At 37.0% G+C, this 20596-nt stretch overlaps 2 protein-coding genes and 1 pseudogene across 2 annotated transcripts; 1 reads left to right on the forward strand and 2 right to left on the reverse strand.

Annotated features, from left to right (window-relative positions):
- The first annotated feature begins 229 nt into the window (after positions 1-229).
- Positions 230-15494, forward strand: LOC126597758 (probable xyloglucan endotransglucosylase/hydrolase protein 23; annotated as a pseudogene).
- Positions 12032-12425, reverse strand: LOC126597759 (uncharacterized). Its single transcript, XM_050264588.1, has 2 exons — positions 12246-12425; positions 12032-12157 (listed from the first exon to the last, which is right to left on the reverse strand). Exons 1-2 carry the CDS (start codon positions 12423-12425, stop codon positions 12032-12034), a joined length of 306 nt encoding a protein of 101 aa, XP_050120545.1.
- Positions 15495-18193: 2699 nt separating the features above from the next.
- LOC126595439 (uncharacterized) lies at positions 18194-20534 on the reverse strand. The gene is made up of 4 exons (XM_050261737.1): positions 20388-20534; positions 19277-19992; positions 18595-18929; positions 18194-18489 (listed from the first exon to the last, which is right to left on the reverse strand). The coding sequence occupies exons 1-4, from the start codon at positions 20532-20534 to the stop codon at positions 18194-18196; spliced, it is 1494 nt and encodes a 497-aa protein (XP_050117694.1).
- Positions 20535-20596: the final 62 nt, after the last annotated feature.

The raw sequence follows: 20596 nt of genomic DNA on the forward strand, positions 1-20596 counted from the left end.
TTCGTCTTTTTCCTTCCCAGTGATCACCGCCAACCGCCCCAAAGCTCGAAGCTCACTGGACCTTCTCATGCTAGCTAACTACTTTTGATTTTATCTAATTATTTTTTTTTTTTTGAGAATTATCTATAGTCAATTTATTGTATTTGATGCCCTATGTACCCAAGCATATATATAAATACCACAACCAGTGATTACACTTCCTCCAAAGTTTATTGCAAAAACAATTATCATGGCTTCTAAATTTGTGCTAGGGTTTTTTATTATTGGCTCTTTGATCGGTATTATCTCTGCCAGTAATTTCAATCAAGATTCTCAGATTACATGGGGTGATGGTCGAGGTCAGATTTTAAATAACAACGAGCTTCTTGTGCTCTCTCTCGACAGAGCCTCAGGCTCAGGATTTGAGCCCAAATATGAGTATCTTTCTGGAAAGATTGACATGCAAATCAAGCTTGTCCCAGGAAACTCTGCAGGCACTGTCACTGCCTACTACGTAAGTTTTAATACCAGCTATAATTATTGAATAACATCAGTTTCAGTACAAGCCCAAATGGTGTTTGTGCTATTAAAAATAAATAACTAACTAAAATTTTGTTTGTTGGATTTGAAGTTGTCCTCAAAAGGGTCAGCATGGGATGAGATTGATTTTGAATTCTTGGGGAACTTGAGTGGGGATCCTTACATCCTTCACTCCAATGTGTATAGCCAAGGCAAAGGGAATAGAGAGCAACAATTCTATATTTGGTTTGATCCAACTCACTACTATGTTTTACTATTTGCGCGACGAACCAAAGTTGGTCGCGCAAAGCATACTTTCGTCGCACAAAATTCAAAGCGATAGAAGCTTCATCACGCAAAGATCGTGAAGAAAGACTTTGTGCGACGAAAAAAATTATTGGTCGCACTAACATGGCGCAACGGTTTAGCCTTCGTCTCACAAAATTTTTAGGAATGAATGTTTTCGTCGCACAAAATACCAGGATACATACGTGGGACAACTATTATTCATCTCTCTAAACTTTGCGCGACGACAATTTATTATTGTGCGACGAAACCTGCCTTGTCGCTTGAGTTTTGTGAGACGAAGGTTTTCGTCGTGCAAAAATAAAAATAAAAATTATATTTTTGAAATTTAATTTTACGCTATGTTTTTTTTATTATGTAATAAAAATAAATTGCATTTTTTTGTGGTAATAAAATTAAATTGCAATTAAAAAATGTAATGAAGAGAAGCATAATACATTTAAAGTAATATAAATGTATGTCCTATGTACAAGAAAAATGTTTACAAAGTAAGGAAGTAAAAAACTAAGAAAATAATGCAGCATAATTTATGTGGTCATCATGTGGAGGCGGCTGGAAGGTCTTGAGAGGCTGAGACGTCGAAGGGGCAGAGGTGTGGCCATGCTCGGGTTGGAGGGGCTCGGAGGTCGATGAGGGAGGAAGATCCGGGAGATGAATGCTGGACTAACTGAGAGCGCATACAATCTATGACATCTGGCTCCTATACAAGGTGAGCTCAGTCCTAAGGTCGGCCACCTCTACTGTCAAAGTTGTCACCTGACTCTTTGACTGTGATGATGAAGGGACACTAGGTTCCCACCATCGGGCATTCTCCATCCCCCTATAATATGTCCCCAGCCTCCGCCTGAGAGTTTGATCCAAGGCTTACGTAACAATCTAAAACCCCGCATCCTGTAGGGGATCCACAGACTCGTGCAAAGTATCGGGAGGAAGCTGGGAGGCGGACTTCTGAAGAACCAACTGCCTCTTCTCCATCATCGTCGCCTGTGTAATATAACATCAAATATTAATTATAACATTCATATAATAACCATGAGACTTGAATGCGTAAGATAATAATTAAAATTGAAGAATACTTACATGAAGGGACTTGGCCAACTCATCCTCAGGTCGAACATAAACATCGCTAAAGACAACGATCGCTGGGAATTTTGAACCCCCCTAAATAGAGCAAGAGAAGAAAAATGTTAGTATGAAAAAAAAAATTAATATTAATGACATATTAAAAATTGAATATGAAAAACTTTATTATTACCCGTCGCCGCGCCTCCATCCTATATGAGAAGGGCCTCGAACTGGAAAGGTGGAAAAGAGTTTTCTTGTCCCTATTGCTCTTGTTGGCTTTCGCCTTCTTCTGTTATACAAAAAATAAACGTATTAGTTCAAATTTAAAAGAAATATAAAAAAAATCAATAAATATTAGTAAGAAATGTACAATAATTTTAAACTTAATATAAAAAAATACCACATAGCTGGGCTCCTGAAAATGACTGCAGAGCCACGCCCAATTATCCTCCCGACCCTCAAACTCCTTCGTGCAACCCTCCTCAAGAGCGACCTGCGGATCTTCAAATGTCTCAAAATATTGGTGCATGTCGCTTTTCCACTGCTTGTACCATTCAGAGAAGAGCATGTTGACGTACACCAACATATTGTCGTATATGTCCTCAAAATTGTAGTTCATTTGCAATGTAACAAATTAATTACATATATTAAGTAATATAAATATGTAAAAGTTGAAGGAAAAACAATTAAAAGATAGGATACTTACCGACAACTGTATGCGCACCTTGTTCCTCACCTCGTTTGGCATCACCTTCCAAGACTTCCATTGCATAGGGCAATAGGTCCGAACGACGTGACCAATGTCATGGGCCAATTCACTATGCTGCTTCACTGCTGGTGCAGCCCGATGTCACTCGTCATACCCGAGAGTGATACGTCCGTTAGTCACTCGGGTGATCTTCGTCGTCTTCAACTGGCGACAAGGTCCCCTGGTGTTTTTCTTGGCTGCACTGAAATATAAAATTAAGGTTAACCCTAAACTAATAACAAATCCTACTAAAAGTTCGGCATAACCTCCCTATAATTAAAACATTTCCCAAAGACCTGAAAATAACATAAACAATATATGTATCCAACATAATGATCACAAATGTTTAATAATAGGTTCAAAACGATGACAATAATAAACAATATATATAATAACTGTTTAATCCTTAAATGACATAACTTAACAAACTTAACCTAAAATAACAAAACTAAGTTAACCAAATTCTTATCATATTTCATATTTGGTATTCCTTATAAGGTTTGTACTTTTGGATACCATTTTAGCCTTTAACTTATTTTAGCCTTTATCTCAACTACAGTTGGCATTTTAGGGATCTAAAAAGCTAGAATGACTGCTAACAAGTTGATTATATATAATAAGAAAGAAATTAATGTACCTTCGAAAAGACTCTAATTTGAACTATTTATGCTCAAGATAAACGGAAACAAAAAAAAAAGAATAAGCGTACAAGATCAACTCTGAAAATTCCATAACAAATTTCTCTACAAGAAGCTAAGAGAAAGAGGGAAAAGTCCCACATTCCAACAAACACCAGAAAACAAGTTATACACAGCACCAACATCATCAATTTTCAATCTAGAAACTGACCAACAAGTTCAATCAAATAAAAAATTAAAACTTTACTTTGTGATGCAATGTAAATGGGATTGGTAACTCTTACTATACCAGTACATGACCATGTCAATAACATACACAATTGTATTGACAATAATTTGCATTCCACTTTAACTACAAACCTCATTAAACCGGCAAGGCACTATAGGAAAAAAACAGTTATCAATGTGCGGGGCATTATTAAACTTTACCTTGTTGTGACCTCGAGGCATCAGTAGTGGATGCCGATGGTGTGTCGGGCGTGCGAGGGCGGCGGTGACCATGCCTGGTGCTAATAGGTAGCGCCACTAATGAGGCTGATGAGGCCGGTGCCTGGGAGACCCTGGGACCAACCAGCAAGTGGTGCATTTGTGCAAGAGCAGTGGTAGCTAACGAATGAACTGGGGGAGGTGAATAGGGTGCAGTCGTCACCGCCTTACGACTTCTAATAAGGTTTGACATGAAAACAATTCAAAAAAATAATAATAATTTCAGTAACTATACATCTGCACAAACATATCCTTCAACATGCCTAATTATGTGGCATATCACTCACACCAACCCCATAAAAGCATCTTGACCTAGATGCATTTCATTAAAGGAAGAACAAAAAACCAATCCACTTACCTATATGCATTTCATTGAAGGAGAAACAAAAACATTCCCAAATAATATCAGCGACATATTTAATAAAGTCTCAAAAACTCAGGTAAGTCAATACAACATCATTGTTTGTTCTAATAAACTCACTTTCCCTACCTGCCTTATATAATAAATATGTATATATACACACACGTTAACAAATAACATCAACATAAAAGCAACTAATAAATCCGTATAGTACCTACAGATTCCGGTAAATTGTGCCTTCATATCAAAGTACCCAAAAATCAACTAATTAATCCCTAAATTCTCAACACACATATTGTAATTTAACTAATTAATCCCATAATATCAATGTCTCTCCATCCAATAAAAGATTTCATCTCTCATAAATTAACATAATATCAATGTGTCTCCATCCCATAAATCATTTCATCTCCCATCAAGTTTCAGGAGGAGAGGGAAAGAAATAAACTTGAGTTTTAGATAGTATCATATCTGAAACTCAAGTTAGAAATATAACGTTGTAAATTCTTCAAAATGCTTATGAGATTGTACCATATCTTAATTTTTAGATAGTATCCTAAAAATAATCTCCGGTTAAAAATGTAGTACCTGTTGGGTCAAGATTTTATGTTTCCTGCTATTAAAAATAGAGGCACAATATGAATTACATCAAACTCTCTCGCTTCTCCTTGCCAACGCACCCTCTATTTCCCTCACTATATTCGTCAGTTAAATTGACTGTACAACACAAGTTTAATTTTTCTTTGTGGTACAAATGTTAATTTGGATGATAGAAGTTGATTACATGATTTTTGACTTGGATAAGAAGATTTGGATAATAATTTGGATAAAGAGTTAGTTAGAGGTGGTAAGGATTGTTGATCAATGGATTTAATTAATAAATTACAAGTTAACTAACAAGTTTGGAGCAAGAGTTTCTAAATGCAATAGCTTATAAGTTCAACAGTACCTAAATTGTAAACCCTAATCCCCAAAATGTAAACCCTAAAAATTGAAAAATTGGAACCCTAATTCAAAGCAACCATCAAATCAAAGCATTTATCTAATAAAAGGAATTATTCAAAACATTAGAACCCTAATTGTATAACCCTAATTCCTAAATTGACTAGAGTTAAGTAAATTGAAATTTACCTTAGAGGGAGAGCGTTGTCAAAGGAGGAAGAGATAGGCTTGTCGGAGGAGGAAGAGAGAGGGGGTGCTGGAGGAGGAAGAGAGAGTGCTATCAGAGGAGGAAGAGACAGTGCGAGGAAGAGCTGAGGGAGATGGCCGTCAGAGGGATAGTTTACAGAGAGGAAAGGTGAGGGGAAAGTGGAAAAGTGTTTACGATTTTAGTTTAATCTCAAGGTTATTGCGCGACGAACATAAGATATTCGTTGCGCAATAAATTCAAATTTTCATGAAATTAATTTTGTGCGCGCCCAATTTTCAGTTGATTGCACGACGAACATTAATTAATTGTTTCTCAAATGACATTCGCGCGATGAATAATAATTTGTTCGTCGCGCAAAGAGCTAAAATTTTAATTTACGCGAGTAAATTTTTTCAAATTTATAGTTATTGAAATAAAACCAATTTATTTATGACATAAGCTAATTAAATTACAAAAAAATTCATTTACTATGTTTTACATGGCAAGTTGCCAATAAATTTCATTATTCATCATCTGAACTATAATAACTTTCGATGTCGTCGCTATCATCACTTTCGGTCTCCCAATCCTCTTCCTTCATAACTACGTCACCGTCGTCGTTCAGGCCCACTGTAACATCGTATTGTGGAAGATCACCAAGGTTAATTGTAATTGACTGAATTGGTATTTTGATGGAAGACACTCCTTGTATCTGAAACGGTTCTTGGATAAGATTTGTATCTTGAAGTGTTTCCGCATCATTTTCCATTGAAGATTGTAAATGTTGGTAAGCAACATTGTCGATGTCATAGTCAGTTGGTTCTTGTTTTGGTATAACATACCTGTTCCTGTGATCCATCTTCTGAACAACTTTCCAACCTCTCCCGGCTTTAGGGTCATCTAGATACACAATATGTTTTTCCATGTTTGCCAAAATGTAAGGGTCGTCATCGTACCAAGTTCTTTTAATGTTCACAGATAGTAAGCCATGGTCAATTTTTACACTTCCTGCCTATTTGGGTTTGTATCAAACCATCAACACTTAAACATGATCACTTGGTATCGGTCTTTGTAAAGCAATTGCAAGACAGTTGTTAGTTTGCCATAGAAATGAATGTCCATACTTTCGCTTCCACCTAGGACATGGACACCGCTGTTTTGTGCACACAACTTGTCATCTCGTGTAGTCCCCAAAAAATTGACACCATTAACATGGCAACCCGAGAACAATTCAGCGTGAATTGGGTCGAACGCCAAGTTATATAACTCTTCACTGTAAGTGGGGGAATTCGATGCTTTAAAAAATTTCACCTAATATTATACAAAAACATGCACATGTTAGTTTGAGAAAATTAAATACTACAATATATATGTCAAATACAAAACACTTATAGCTTACATATTCGAGAAACCACCGTGGAAAAAATTCTCGGTGTTTCTTGACATACAAGTGTGATGGATGTTCTCGCTTCATCATCTCTTCATGCTCATCTAAGTATGCCATTATCTCATTACAATTTTTTAGTACGAACCAATGCGCTACCTCCATGTCATTTCTGGAAAACGACTCTCCTCGTACAAGATCTCCAAAGGGTCGTGCGCTTTGATTAAAAATAGAAAGTTTCTCCTTTCTCACACCCCTATCATTATTGCGCTGAGGACGATTCACCCTGTTACGTACAATTTTTTTCAGCTCCCCGAAAAGCCTGCCAAAATAAAACAATATGATACACATTAGTAAGTGTGGGCTAATGATGTATAAACAAATGATGAGGATTATATACCTTTATATTGGATACATCCAGTGACAGTTGATAGAACCAGCAAGCAATGCCTCTTCGGGCAAGTGAACCATCACGTGGATCATACTTAGAAGAAAGGTGAAGGGAATATCATCTCAAACTTGCATAGGACTTGGACAATGTCATGGCGCAACTGATTAATGTATGTGTTTCACAACGTTCTTGCCATTAGTTGGGAAAAAAATCTAGACAATAACATGATTGGCTTCACTACATCTTCCGGAAATAGGTGTCGAATACCCACAGGAAGTAGGCGTTGCATAAACACATGGCAGTCATGGCTCTGTAGACCAACAAATTTACTCCCGTCAACATTCACGCAATGAGCGATATTAGAAGCATACCCATCGGGAAACTTTACAGACGATACAAACTTTAAAAACTCTTTTTTGTCATTTGGTTTCATGAAGAAAAAAATACAATATCCTTTCTCGCTTTATCACTATCCCTATTCATCCTTAAACCCCTCTGTATGCCCATTCTTTCCAAATCAAGATGAGCTTTGATCATGTCCTTTGTTTTGCCCTCAATATCTAGAATGGTGTCCACCAATGTGTCGAAGCTATTTTTCTCAACATGCATAACGTCAAGGTTGTCTCAATTTTAGTTTTGACTAATACGGAAGCTCAAAAAACATAGGCTTGTACGTCCAGTTCATATGTGTAGAAGGTCTGGTCTGATTCATTGTTTTCCGGAACGAAGCAAAATCCAAACAGTTAACCTGTTCCAAAATCTGATCACCAGACCATTCTCTAGGTCTAAGGCGATGCTCTGTGTTCCTATCGAACTCTTTATCCTTTTTGCGACACTCGTGGTCCCATGGCAACCATCTCCGATGACCAAGGTAACAAACGTTTTTCGTGTGCCAACCATATGTTACATCATCCTTGCATACAGGGCATGCCATATAACCCTTAGTACTCCACCCAGATACCATTGCATATATGGGGAAATCATTCACAGTCAACATAACTGTTGCCCGCAAAGTGAGCATCTTCCCAGTGGACTTATCATACATGCGCACATCGTTTATCCATAAATCTTTTAGCTCATCAACCAACGACCTTAAGTAAACATCGATTGACTTGCCAGGATCCTCGATTATCAAAAGAGTCATCATCATGTATTCTTTTTTCATGCATTTCCAAGGCGGAAAATTATATGGGAATAAAAAAATTGGCTAAGTGTTGTGGTGTTGGTTTAGAACCCCGAACGGATTGAATCCGTCAGTGGCAAGTCCTAATCTAACATTCCAAGGATCAGCAGTAAACTCAGGGAACGTTCGATCGAACTCTTTCCATGTCTCCCCATCTGCAGGATGCCTCATCACATCATCGTCTACCCGTTTTTCCTTATGCCATCCCATGTTTGTGGGAGTATGCATCGACATATATAATTGCTGCAACCTAGGTTTCAGGGTAGATAATGCATGAGGGTGCTATCTTAATTGTTCTATTATGAGATGTCATTTTGAACCTTGACTCATAGCATACAAGGCATTTATCCAATGCTTTATTCTCTTTGTAGAATAAAATACAATTGTTTTTGCAAGCGTGAATTTTTTCATAAACCAATCCAAGACCATTCAACACCTTTTGCGCATGTCTATGGTCTTTCAACGAACAATTGTCTTTCGAAAGCATTCTCTTAAAAACCCCCAAAAAGTAATCAAAACACTGGTTCGACATACGATACTTTATTTTTCCGTGCATTAGTTCCACAATGGTCGTGAGAATGGAAAAGCTCTTGCACCCTGGGTATAACTCTTGGTTGGCATTTTTTAATGGTTTTTCATATTGTTTGAACTCTGCACTATCCATTGGTGTAGGCACATCATCTTTCCCTTCTTGATTGGTGTTTGACAATGCAAATGGAAAAGCATCATTTATAATATCCATGACTTGTTCATTAAGATCCACAATAGGTTCAACATTGTCCACTGTTGTTGCGTTTGAAGATGAAGCATTGTCTAATTGTTCCCCATGATGGTTCCAAGTATTATATGTCTCAATCATTCCATTCCTTACTAAATGAAATCGAACATTTTCAATTGTCTCCCTTAACGTGTTGTTACACCTCCTACAAGGACATCGGATTCTAGTTGCACCTAGGTTGTGTGTACATGCAAAGTCAATAAAATCCTCAATTCCATCCAAGTATTCGTCCACGCATCTATTCGGGTTTTGTATCCATGTCCTATCCATAATTCCTAGAACCACAATAACAATACAAGAATCACAAAAACGTCATACAAAATGATAATGTCACGTTATGCCTCCGGTAAGGGCCTTATCCCATTCGAGAATGCATAGTCATGTCACGTAATTTTCGGTAGCATCTCGATACAATTCTTCAAGTGTACAACCCGAAGAACGTACATAGATGACACCGAAATCTTGTCCTTCAACCATAAACTACACGTCATAAATGTGCATTCCTAAACTATCCAAATAATGGGACAATTCAAGAATTAATTGGACCGTAGTCGTGCTTTCGCATCCATATGCGAAATCCAACTAATCCTCGAACGGGAAACCAAGTTTTACTAAAAATAAAAAACAAGTACGAAGTTAATTTCAATTAACTCCGTACATCACAACACAAATTTGTACGTCACGTACAAATTCCACAACATAATATAAATATAATTTCACAACACAATATAAACATAACAACATAAGTTCAACATAATTTAATTAATTTGATATTTTTAAAAAATATAACGAAGAGAAAACCTTCTCAATTCTTCTCCACCAATTGCAAATCACACACAATATCCCTATACACAACAAAAGTCATGGTGTTAGTATCAATTTACATTAATACCCTTACCCTAACAAAAAAAAAAAAGCTTACCAGACAGACCAAGATAGCTCGATCAACCTAGAAAACAAGATGGAGGGAGTTTTAGATGATGAAATTGAGAGAAAATAGAAATGACAGATGCCGAATTGGGCGAAACGGAAGAGGATGAGTGCAGAGGCTAAATCTGCAATTTTTGTGCAGTTTGCCTCTACACAAGTTCAATCCAAATTATAATTTTAACGCTTGGCCGAATTATTTTGCACGACAAATACACCTTGCGTCACTCAAAGAATATTTGTACGACTAAAAACATATTCGTCGCTTAAAGGAAATTTGCGCAACAAAAATAAAGTATTTGTCGCGCATGTTTACCATTTTTATAATTTATTTCCTTTACATAATAATTTATTCTTTTCAACTATGCAACCTTTGCAGTCTACACAATCTGAATCCTTAATAATAAAGTTGACCTTAGGATGAAAATTTTGCATGAAAGATAATGTGTTCGTTCTGCAAATACCCTTTGCTTGACAAAATAAAGCTTTCGTCGCACAAGTTTACCTTTTTTTATTTTATTTCGTATATTTTATAAGTTTTTTTTTTCTTTTTATGTAATGTAAATTCTTCAGCACATCAAACTTCCACTGCCAGAAACGTTGCCTAAAAAGCTCATCCAGACGCTTCTACTGCTTCTCATCGATTTCGTCAACATCCCAATGCACCTCCATTAATGCCAATAACAATAAATTAGTAATTTCAAAAGTACTACATTTTAACAAAAATAAATATACATTATTTCATACGAACTTACTGATAACTCCTATAGCATGGACTTCTTCAACTCCTCAGGCACCTTTTTCCAAGACTCAAACTCAACAGAACATTCCCTCTACACTAAATTGCCAATATCATAAATAAGTTCCGCGTACGGCCCAACCCATTCCTATTTTTTCTCTGCAAAGTACGGCACTTGCTTTCGTTGATACCTCTCAATTCGCACAACTTTCTTTTTGCCAGAACTGTCACATCCCAACCTGAGCCCCCACCACATCCGGGGCTCGACTCCACCGTAACATGATATTGTCTGCTTTGGGCCTCGACCATGCCCTCATGGTTTTGTTTCTGAGAACTCACACGAGAACATCCCAATGGGTCACCCATCATGGGATTGCTCTCATGTGAACTCGCTTAACTTCGGAGTTCCGATGGGACCCGATTCTAGTGAGCTCCCAAAAGGCCTCGTGCTAGGTAGAGATGGGAATATACATATAAGGCTTACAGGATCCACTCCCTTGAGCGATGTGGGATGTGACAATCCACCCACCTTTAGGGGTTCGACATCCTCGTTAGCACACTTCTGTCCAGGGATTGGCTTTGATACTAAATTGTCACACCCTGGCCCGGGCCCCCACCACATATCGGGCTCGACTCCACAGTAACACGATATTGTCCACTTTGGGCCCCGACCACGCCCTCACGGTTTTGTTTTTGGGAACTCACACGAGAACTTCCTAATGGGTCACCCATCATGGGATTGCTCTCGTGCGAACTCTCTTAACTTCAGAGTTCCGATGGAACTCGAAGCCAGTGAGCTCCCAAAAGGCCTTATGCTAGGTAGAGATGGGAATATACATATAAGGCTTACAGGATCCACTCCCCTGGGCGATGTGGGATGTTACAAGAACCTTCTCTAGAATCGGCAATGGTTTTTGAAACAAATTTTTTTTGAAATTAGGGTTCTGAACTTGTGTTTATTTAACAAATAGGAAGGCTTTGCGCAACGAATACATTGGTCGCGCAATAATCTATTTCGTCGCGCAAACAAGACATAAATGCGCAATAAATGGGATGGTTGAACACAAATTTACCTTTTTATTGCGCGACAAAAAAACATGTTTGTCGCACAAAGTGATCTTTAGCAATGACAACTTCGTCACGCAATATTTTTTGCTATGACATTATCAATTGTAATTATAAAGTTTACATAAATATATCTATGTTTACGTAAACTTTATAATTACAATCAATATTAATATTACCTTAAATATTTATTCTAAAAATAATTAATATCATAAACCATTGAATTCTTTAAATAACCAAACATGAATTAAAACATAATTAAGTCCAAGTACATAACTTAAAAAAAACACCTTCAATTTAAATATTGTCATACAAAACATAAATTTAAAACTACTATTTGGATGGTCCTGGTCCATTACGCAAGACTTCATAACGCCCCCGATTGTAACCTCCCTCCAACGCACCATCCATCAACTTGATCAATTGTTCATTCGTATCATCATCAAGAGTATACTTACACTGTTACACATATATGCAATTAATTAATTCCAACATATAACTAAAAATATCACAAACTTAATTATTGATTCATCAACAATATACTTACTAATAGTTCATCCATCACAACCTTCTTCACATTCCCAGGCACATCTTCCCAAGAATGCCACTCAGCAGTGGGACAATTATTTCCTATGGCTGCAACAATCACATGCGCAAACTCAAAATGGTCCCGCAAATCATGAGAGTTGGCGTCACGCACACTCTCATCCTTGTTTTTATCTGCCATCCCAGCACGAAAGAAGAACAGAATTGTGAAGAAAAAGAACAATAGAAGCACCTATTTATAGGAAAGTTTGGACCTTTGCACGACGAAGTATTTGTTGCGCAAACATCAGTATTAAATGCCATATCAATTCCTTTGATTCACCTGCAGTAAATGGTCAAAACTGACAGGAACTTGCACGACAAACAATTGGTCGTGCAAAGGCCCACCTTCGTCGCACAAGTTCTTCGCACCAAAAAAATTACCCCACGCTTTCTTGCTGACTTTACGCGACGACGACGGTTAGTCGTAATGCTAAGTATTCTTGCCCAACGAAAATATTCGTCGCAAGTACGTCTTGTGCGACGAAATATCATCGCGCAAACTGTTTTTTCTACTAGTGACTGCTAATTTTCACACTTATTCAATCCTTTGGAATTCTCAACGGATTATATAAGTATTGCACTCAAATCATCTATCAAGGTACTCTATGTTTTGATAATTTTTTTTTTAAATATGTTAAGATAATCTTGTTTGTCAACCATATGGTGTAAAGTGGCAATTTTATGTTTTAAATATCGAGTAAGTTAACTTACTTACTACTATAGGGCAGTGAAAGAAGAATTCTTCTTTATTTGAAAGTGAAATGTCTTATATTCGAATTTAGTTGATGTCCAACTTAAAATCAATTTAATTTCCTACTTTTTAATGTAAACATATCATTTTTTTTATAAAATAAAAAGAAAACATTTCTCTCTTGCTACTATGCTACGTCTTTTAGGCCATCTCCAACCGAATGCTGGCCAGAGGGCTCGTTTTAGCCCTCTGGCCCTCCAAGAAATTAATATTTTAATGAACAGTACAGAGCCATATTTGCTTCCATCTCCAACTGAGGGCCAAAGGGCCATAGGGCCAAACATAATTTATTATTTAAATTTAAAAACTACAACAACTTAAATTTAAAAACAACAACTTAAATTTAAAAACTACAACTTATATTTAAAAATTACAACTTAAATTTAAAAACGACAAATTAAATTTAAAAACAACATTAACTTAAATTTAAAAACTACAACAACTTAAATTTAATATCCATAATCAACATCATCTTCATCATCCGCCATTGTATGAGTATAGTCAGAGGTAAACAACTACCGTCGGGGTCATAATTTCTTCTTCTTTTTTCCTATCAAAATAGGCCTTACTCATTGGAGTGTAATTCGAAGTGTTTCTTTCCATATTCTTATCATTCATCTCTTCTTGTATTTGTTTGGCCCATTCTTCATGCCTACGATTCCTTTCTTCCTCCTTAACGGCAATTTGCTCCGCCATTAATCACAATGAGGCCACTACTTCCTATTGAGCGGCGTAATCATCATTTGCCTTGCCCTTTTCCTTCAACCTTTGTGCCTTGTTTCATCCCATAGCCCTAGGTATGGAACCTTCACCCGAAGACGGATTTTCTACCCTTGTTTATTGAATGGTAGGAGATCCATCTTCATCCATATCCGCAGCTGAGGATGCAGTTTTGAACACCGGCGTAGGACCTAATCTATGTTGAGGTGGATCTTCAAATAACACACACCGTTTACAAATTTCCCAACAACTGTGAAACCGAAAGGGTTTCGAGCTGTCCTCCATATACAATTCCTCCGCTTGGCATACCTAGAAAATATAATTACAAAAATTAAAGGAAATTAATTTATGAAATTAAATGTATTTACAAAAATTAAAGGAAAGTAATTCATGAAATTAAATGTAATATAATTAAATATTTAAATTAAATTGTGAAAACACTTACTTCGTCGTAGTAGTTGGCGTCGCTTCCATGTCTACTTGCGGCTGCTAACAGTGCTTGATGCCATTTGTTCAGACTTGGGTGAAGATGTTTCTTCCATCTTCAAGAACAAATCTCGTGGTTTCGGACATTCAGTGGAGTGGTGCCTTCGTAAAACTCTAAGTATTTTTTGGACACACGAGTCCAAACACCTTCACTTGTTTGAGAACTCCCCCTCACACAAAGAGTTTCATCTTCTTTTCGAGTCCAAACCCTACCTTTTATTGCAGACGAAGCCATTTGAAAATTATTGAAATAATTGAAGGAAATATTTTTGAAAGAGGTAAGAAAATATGAGAATTGAAATGGTGAAAAAAATTGTGAGGAATGATGAATGAATGGTTTAGGTATTTATAGGAAAAAAATTAGAATTTTTAAGAATTTAAAAAAAAAAATTTTGAGTCCGACATTAACTGGCGTCAGCTAGCCGTTGGATTAAAAAATTTGTCTGTCAAATATAACCGACAAGATTAATAACAATGCTGTTAGTTATATCCGATGACAATTCTTAAATTCCTGGCCCAACCCAGGGTTGGCTGGCTGGCTCCTTTGGGCTAGCCAGTTGGCCTTTTGGCCCTTTCAGATTCTGTGGGGCCCACGAAATCTCTGGCCTAACCCTCGGTTGGAGAAGGTGTTCGGGCTATTTTCTGCCATTTGGACCCTTCGGTTGGAGATGGTCTTAGCAATAACTTATGATACGTCCGTAACATACAGATGTAGTTTCAATTTATTTGCAAACAATTGTCAGAATTATTCAAATTTGTTCACGAAACCAGATGGTGTTTGCGTTTCTAATCCGATCATTTACTCAATTTAGTTGTCATTACCATAATATCGGTATTTTTAATTATTTACATGGATTATTTTTATTTATGTCAGGTTCTCTGTTGATGGTATCCCAATAAGGGAGTTCAAAAACTTGGAGACAATTGGAGTTCCATTCCCAAAGAACCAGCCAATGTGAATATACTAGCCTGTGGTCTAGTAAAGACAGACTGGACAAAAGTTCCATTCACAGCCTCCTACAGGAACTTCAATGGTAATAATGCCTGTATTTGGTCCTCTGGGACATCTTCTTGCACTTCAAAATCTCCATATTCAATTAGTGATTCTAATGCATGGCTCTCACAACAGTTGGTTTGAGGGGTCAGGAGAGACTGAGATGGGTGCAAAAGAACTACATGATTTATAGTTACTGCAAAGACACAAAGAGATTTCCCCAAGGATTTCCTCAAGAATGCATCCTCTTGTCCTAAAAGCTCAGAAGAGAGACTTTTAGTTTTTGTTATATGCCTTCTATGCCCTCTGTGCTGTGGACTACGTACCCGTTTTCAATTTATATTTTTTTTATATTTTGCATGCTGGCTAAATAATTTTTATTTTGTTCTTTAATGGATAAATGGAGAAGGTTTAGAGGCAAACGGCAAAAAATGTTCAAAATGACGTCTCGACTGGTCTCCGTAATCAATAATATATTAAAGTTATGAGGATCCTCATTGGATTTTCTTTGTGGAGATCCTAGTGATCCTCACATCATGATTTTTCATCGTATATCGTGCGGTCAGTTTTCGTTAGGTAATATTTGTATTTAATTTTAAATAAAAAATTCAAAATGATTTCTAATCGCACAATGTACGATAAACGGTTAAGATGTGAGGATCCCTAAGATCCCCACAATTTGAATTATCCAAATCCTAATCTTTAATGTATGGATCAAGCGTAAATATTTTATTTTATTGAATATGGATGAATGAGCATACTACAATAATGTTACCTCAACAGTCCGTATTCAAGCAAAAACACAGTCCGGATGATGTATGTACCAATTTGTTCAGAAAACATAAAGTACATATGCAAAATAAATGTGCGTTTTTGAAGTATAAATGGTATAGCCTAAATGCTCTTCTGGCTGTATTTAGAAAAAATTGGTTTTTATTTTCTTAACAAATGATATCATCTACACTAAAGAGAAGTGAGAGGGTTTAGCCTCGTCAATAGGCTAGAAATAAAGTGGTTCAAATTCGCTTTTGGCGAGAATCGAACCTAAGACCCTTTACTTACAAGTGAAGAAGACTACCCCTAGACCAAAGTACTAAGTGGCCACTCAACATTAAAATTTAAAACTAAATAAGACAATTTTGACATCATAAGGTTTAAAAAAAAAAGTCTAAATACACCACAAATCACTATTAACATGTATATCCCATTCAACTCTCAAAACTGTTGACGATATAGAACAAGAATACAAAAAGTTATAGTAGTAAGCTTAAAGAACAAGTTAACCGCATAACCATATATCTCAACAAACTAAGCTGAGTTGGCATGCTGAGTTGGCATTTTGTCTTAGTCAGTGATAGTCAACATCCCCCCTCAATCTTAACTAGGGTTCCCCAGCTTAAGATTGAAGTAATGCTGAAGAAATGAAGGGCTGTGTAGACCTTTGGTTAAGACATATGCAGTCTGTTCTTCAGTAGTTATGTAGAGTACCTCCAAATCACCCTTTTGTACTCTCTCCCTCACAAAGTGATAGTCAGTATCAAGATGCTTAATCCTTGAATGAAAGACTGGATTAGCACTTAATGATATGGCTGACATATTATCACAATGTATGATTGGTGGAAAAGGAACATGAAACTGGACATCTTTCAGAATCTGTCTCACCCAAGGAACAAAATGCTGATAATATCGGCGATATATCGCCGATATTATCGGTTTTTCACCGGACCGATATTTTAATAGGTATCTAAAGAGTTTTTGTCAAAATATCGCGATATTATCAATAATATCGTGATATATTAAATCTCTCTATCGCCTCTCTCTTCTCTGCATCCCTAGAACCCATTCCCATCTCCCCCCCTTCCCCTTCCCTACAACCCTCCACCCCTTCCCCACCCACGCCAATATCTCCCTCTCTCTCAACTCACTCCCTCTTTCTCCCCCTCTCTCTCGCACAGACTCTCCCTCTCACCCCGATCTACACTCACGCACCCATTTACACACCCACACCCATCGACGATGGTACCAAAATCATCACTGACGTCAACCATCTCTCCCTTCGTCTCCATGAAGCTCCGAGGCACCCAGAGGACACCCAACCCAGGTCCGACGATCCATAAGTGTGCGAGCCCAAGTCCCGGGCAGGCCGTACCCATCTAGGCGATTGCAACTCTGAATCTGCAACTTCCGATCTCGGCGAGCTTCTGCAGCTTTGCCGTTTGTGAGCAAATGAAGGAAGAGAGAGTACACGCACAGAGAGAGAGAGAGAAAGAGAAAGAGAGAGGGTATAAAAATATAGGAATCCACAGGCAGCAAGGAGAGGGAGGGTGTGTGTGTGTGTGTTATCCGAGAGCAAAACAAAAAACATTGAGGGTGTGTGTATGTGTGTGTGTGTGGCACACAGTTTTGTATGAAACCACACAGTTTTGGGGCACACGGTTTTGTGTTATCCGAGAGAAAAAAAAAACATTGAGGGTGTGTGTGTGTGTGTGTGAGGGGCACACGGTTTTGTATGAAATAATTGGAAGTGACTTTGCTCAGAAGAACCAAAAAAACTCAGGAACTCTATTTCGTACTAAGTCACTCATGTATCTTACCATGCAATGTATAAAGTGTAAAATATTGTACTAATTCATTATATATAAATGATTATGATGTGTTTAAACTTCTTTAATTAATTACTACATATTTTCTACACTCACAATGTTTGCCAGCTCGCTATATAATCAACATAAATCAGTTAAATCCATCATGCAATGCATTTCCTTCCAATTTTTTGTGATAAACTAATAGATAATTGACTAAATAAACATCCTGCAAAGTTTCAATAAAAATTTTCAAGTTTTTCTTACAATTTTTGTGGTTTCCATATAATTTTTATCGATATCGATAATATCCCGATATTTCCATCAATATTTCCGTGTTTTCGGACTACCGATATTTCCAATATCATCGATATTTAATACCTTGGTCTCATCCAAGCAATGTCGGTTGCAGTATGAGCAAGTGCTTTATATTCAGCTTCAGTAGAACTCCTTGAAACTGAAGACTGTTTCTTTGATTGCCAAGACACAGGATTGTTCCCAATAAACACTACATAACCTGTCACAGATCTTCTGGTGTTCAAGTCACCAGCCCAGTTTGAATCAGAAAATGCTGTTAAGTTGGATTCTGACTGTGTTGAATATACTATACCATGATTTATTGTTCCTTGGAGATATCTTAATATCCTTTTTACTGCCCCAAAGTGTACATCTGTTGGTGATGTCATAAATTAGCAAATTGAGTTGATAGAAAAAGAAATATCAGGCCTAGTAAAGGTTAGATATTGTAATGATCCTACAATACTTCTGTACATACTTGGATCTGATAGCATTGTCTCTTCTGAGGCAAGTAATTGATGATGAGGTTTGCAAGGAGTTGTTGCTGATTTACAAGAATCCAAACCTGCCTTGTGAATTAAATCCTTTACATACTTAGCTTGATTCACAAAAATGTCACCATTCTGCCTATATTGAATCTGTAAACCCAAAAAATATGTAAGTCTTCCCAAATTCTTCAAGTTAAACATTGCAGAGAGTTCTTCAATTTTTTTCTGGATTTTGACAGAATTGGATCCAGTTAGAATTATATCATCTACATACAACAATAGTATAATAGTCTCACCATCTTCTATTTTCATGAATAACTTGAATCTGAGAGTGATGCGGAAAATCCCATGATTAAAAGATTACTTGTAAATTTCGAATTCCAAGCTCTTGGAGCTTGTTTCAGACTATAGAGAGACTTTAACAATTTGCAGACATGTGTTGGATGAGAACTATCAACAAAGCCTTGTGGTTGTTTCATATACACCTCCTCCTGCAAATCTCCATGCAAAAATGTGTTATTTACATCTAATTGTCTCAATTCCCAATGATTCATTGTAGCAATAACAAGTATAATTCTCACTGTGGAGTGTCTCACTACTGGACTGAAGGTTTCAGTGTAATCAACTCCATGCTCCTGAGAAAAACCTTATGCAACTAATCTGGCCTTGTACCTTGACACACTTCCATCTGGGTTCTTTTTAACTTTGTAAACCCACTTGCTACCAACAATAGATCTATCTTCAGGGGCTCGAACTAAAATCCATGTACCTTGAGCTATTAGTGAATCATATTCCTCTTGTATTGCACATTGCCACTGAGGAATTGAAACAGCTTTCATGACACATGAAGGCTCAGTTGAATCTGTGACTTCTGAAATAAAAGAATATCCTCCATGAAATAAATCCTCATCACTCAATTGTAATGTGTGAAGTTCAAGAAAAGTAGCTAAGAAACCAGCATAATGTTTCCTCTCTATTGCACCACTTCTTAATCTTGTCACCATTAGATGAACTGATGTCACAGTTTGAGTATCACTAGAATTTCCAGATAAGGAATGCTGAGATGATGATGAGATGGGAGGAAGAATTACCTCTAATTGAGAACTTTGATACATAGGAAACAAGGGTGATTGTGATATAGCTTCTATACCAGAGTGATGGTGATGGTGTTGATGGGGACTGAGATTTGCAATTCCAGAGTGTACTGATTCCATAGAATTACTAGTGGCAGATACTAATTCATTTTGTGCTGAAACAACCGGACTTGTACTACCAGAATTCAATGAGTTGCCTAAAGAGAATGTGTCATTGTATCCAGAAAATTCATGACTTAGATGTCTTGAGGAGTGTAGATCTGCATTCTGAATTGCAGAGCCAATATGAGGCAACTGTATTACAATTGGAACTTGAGAAACATTACCGGATTGCTGTTGCCTTGTTGTAGTTGAACTCCTATATTTTTACATGGAAATATCTCCTCATCGTGTATAACATGTCTGGACAATATCAATTTCTTTGTATTCAGATTGTAACATACTACACCTTTGTATCCCATTACAAAGCCAAGAAACACGCACTGAGCAGATCTTTGCTGCAGTTTGCTCTCATTATAGGGCCTTAACAATGGATAGACAACTGATCCAAAAACCCTTAGATGATGTATCTCTGGATTTTGACCAAATAAGACTTGATACGGTGATTTCACTTGCAGTGTTCTACATGGCATTCTGTTAATTAAAAATGCAGCATGTGAACATGCATGATACCAGAATGTAAAATTTACATTTGCATTAGACATTAGAGTTATGGCTGTCTCAACCACATGCTTGTGCTTTCTCTCAGCAAGACCATTTTGCTGAGGGGTATATGGACATGACACCATATGAACAATTCCTTTATTCTCAAGGAAACTCACAAACTGTTTACTCATTTATTCTCCCCCTCCATTTGTTTGTAAACATTTGATAGATACATTGAACTGATTCAAAATAA

This window comes from Malus sylvestris, chromosome 13, assembly GCF_916048215.2.
Source record: "Malus sylvestris chromosome 13, drMalSylv7.2, whole genome shotgun sequence".
NCBI classification, from domain to species: Eukaryota; Viridiplantae; Streptophyta; class Magnoliopsida; order Rosales; family Rosaceae; genus Malus; species Malus sylvestris.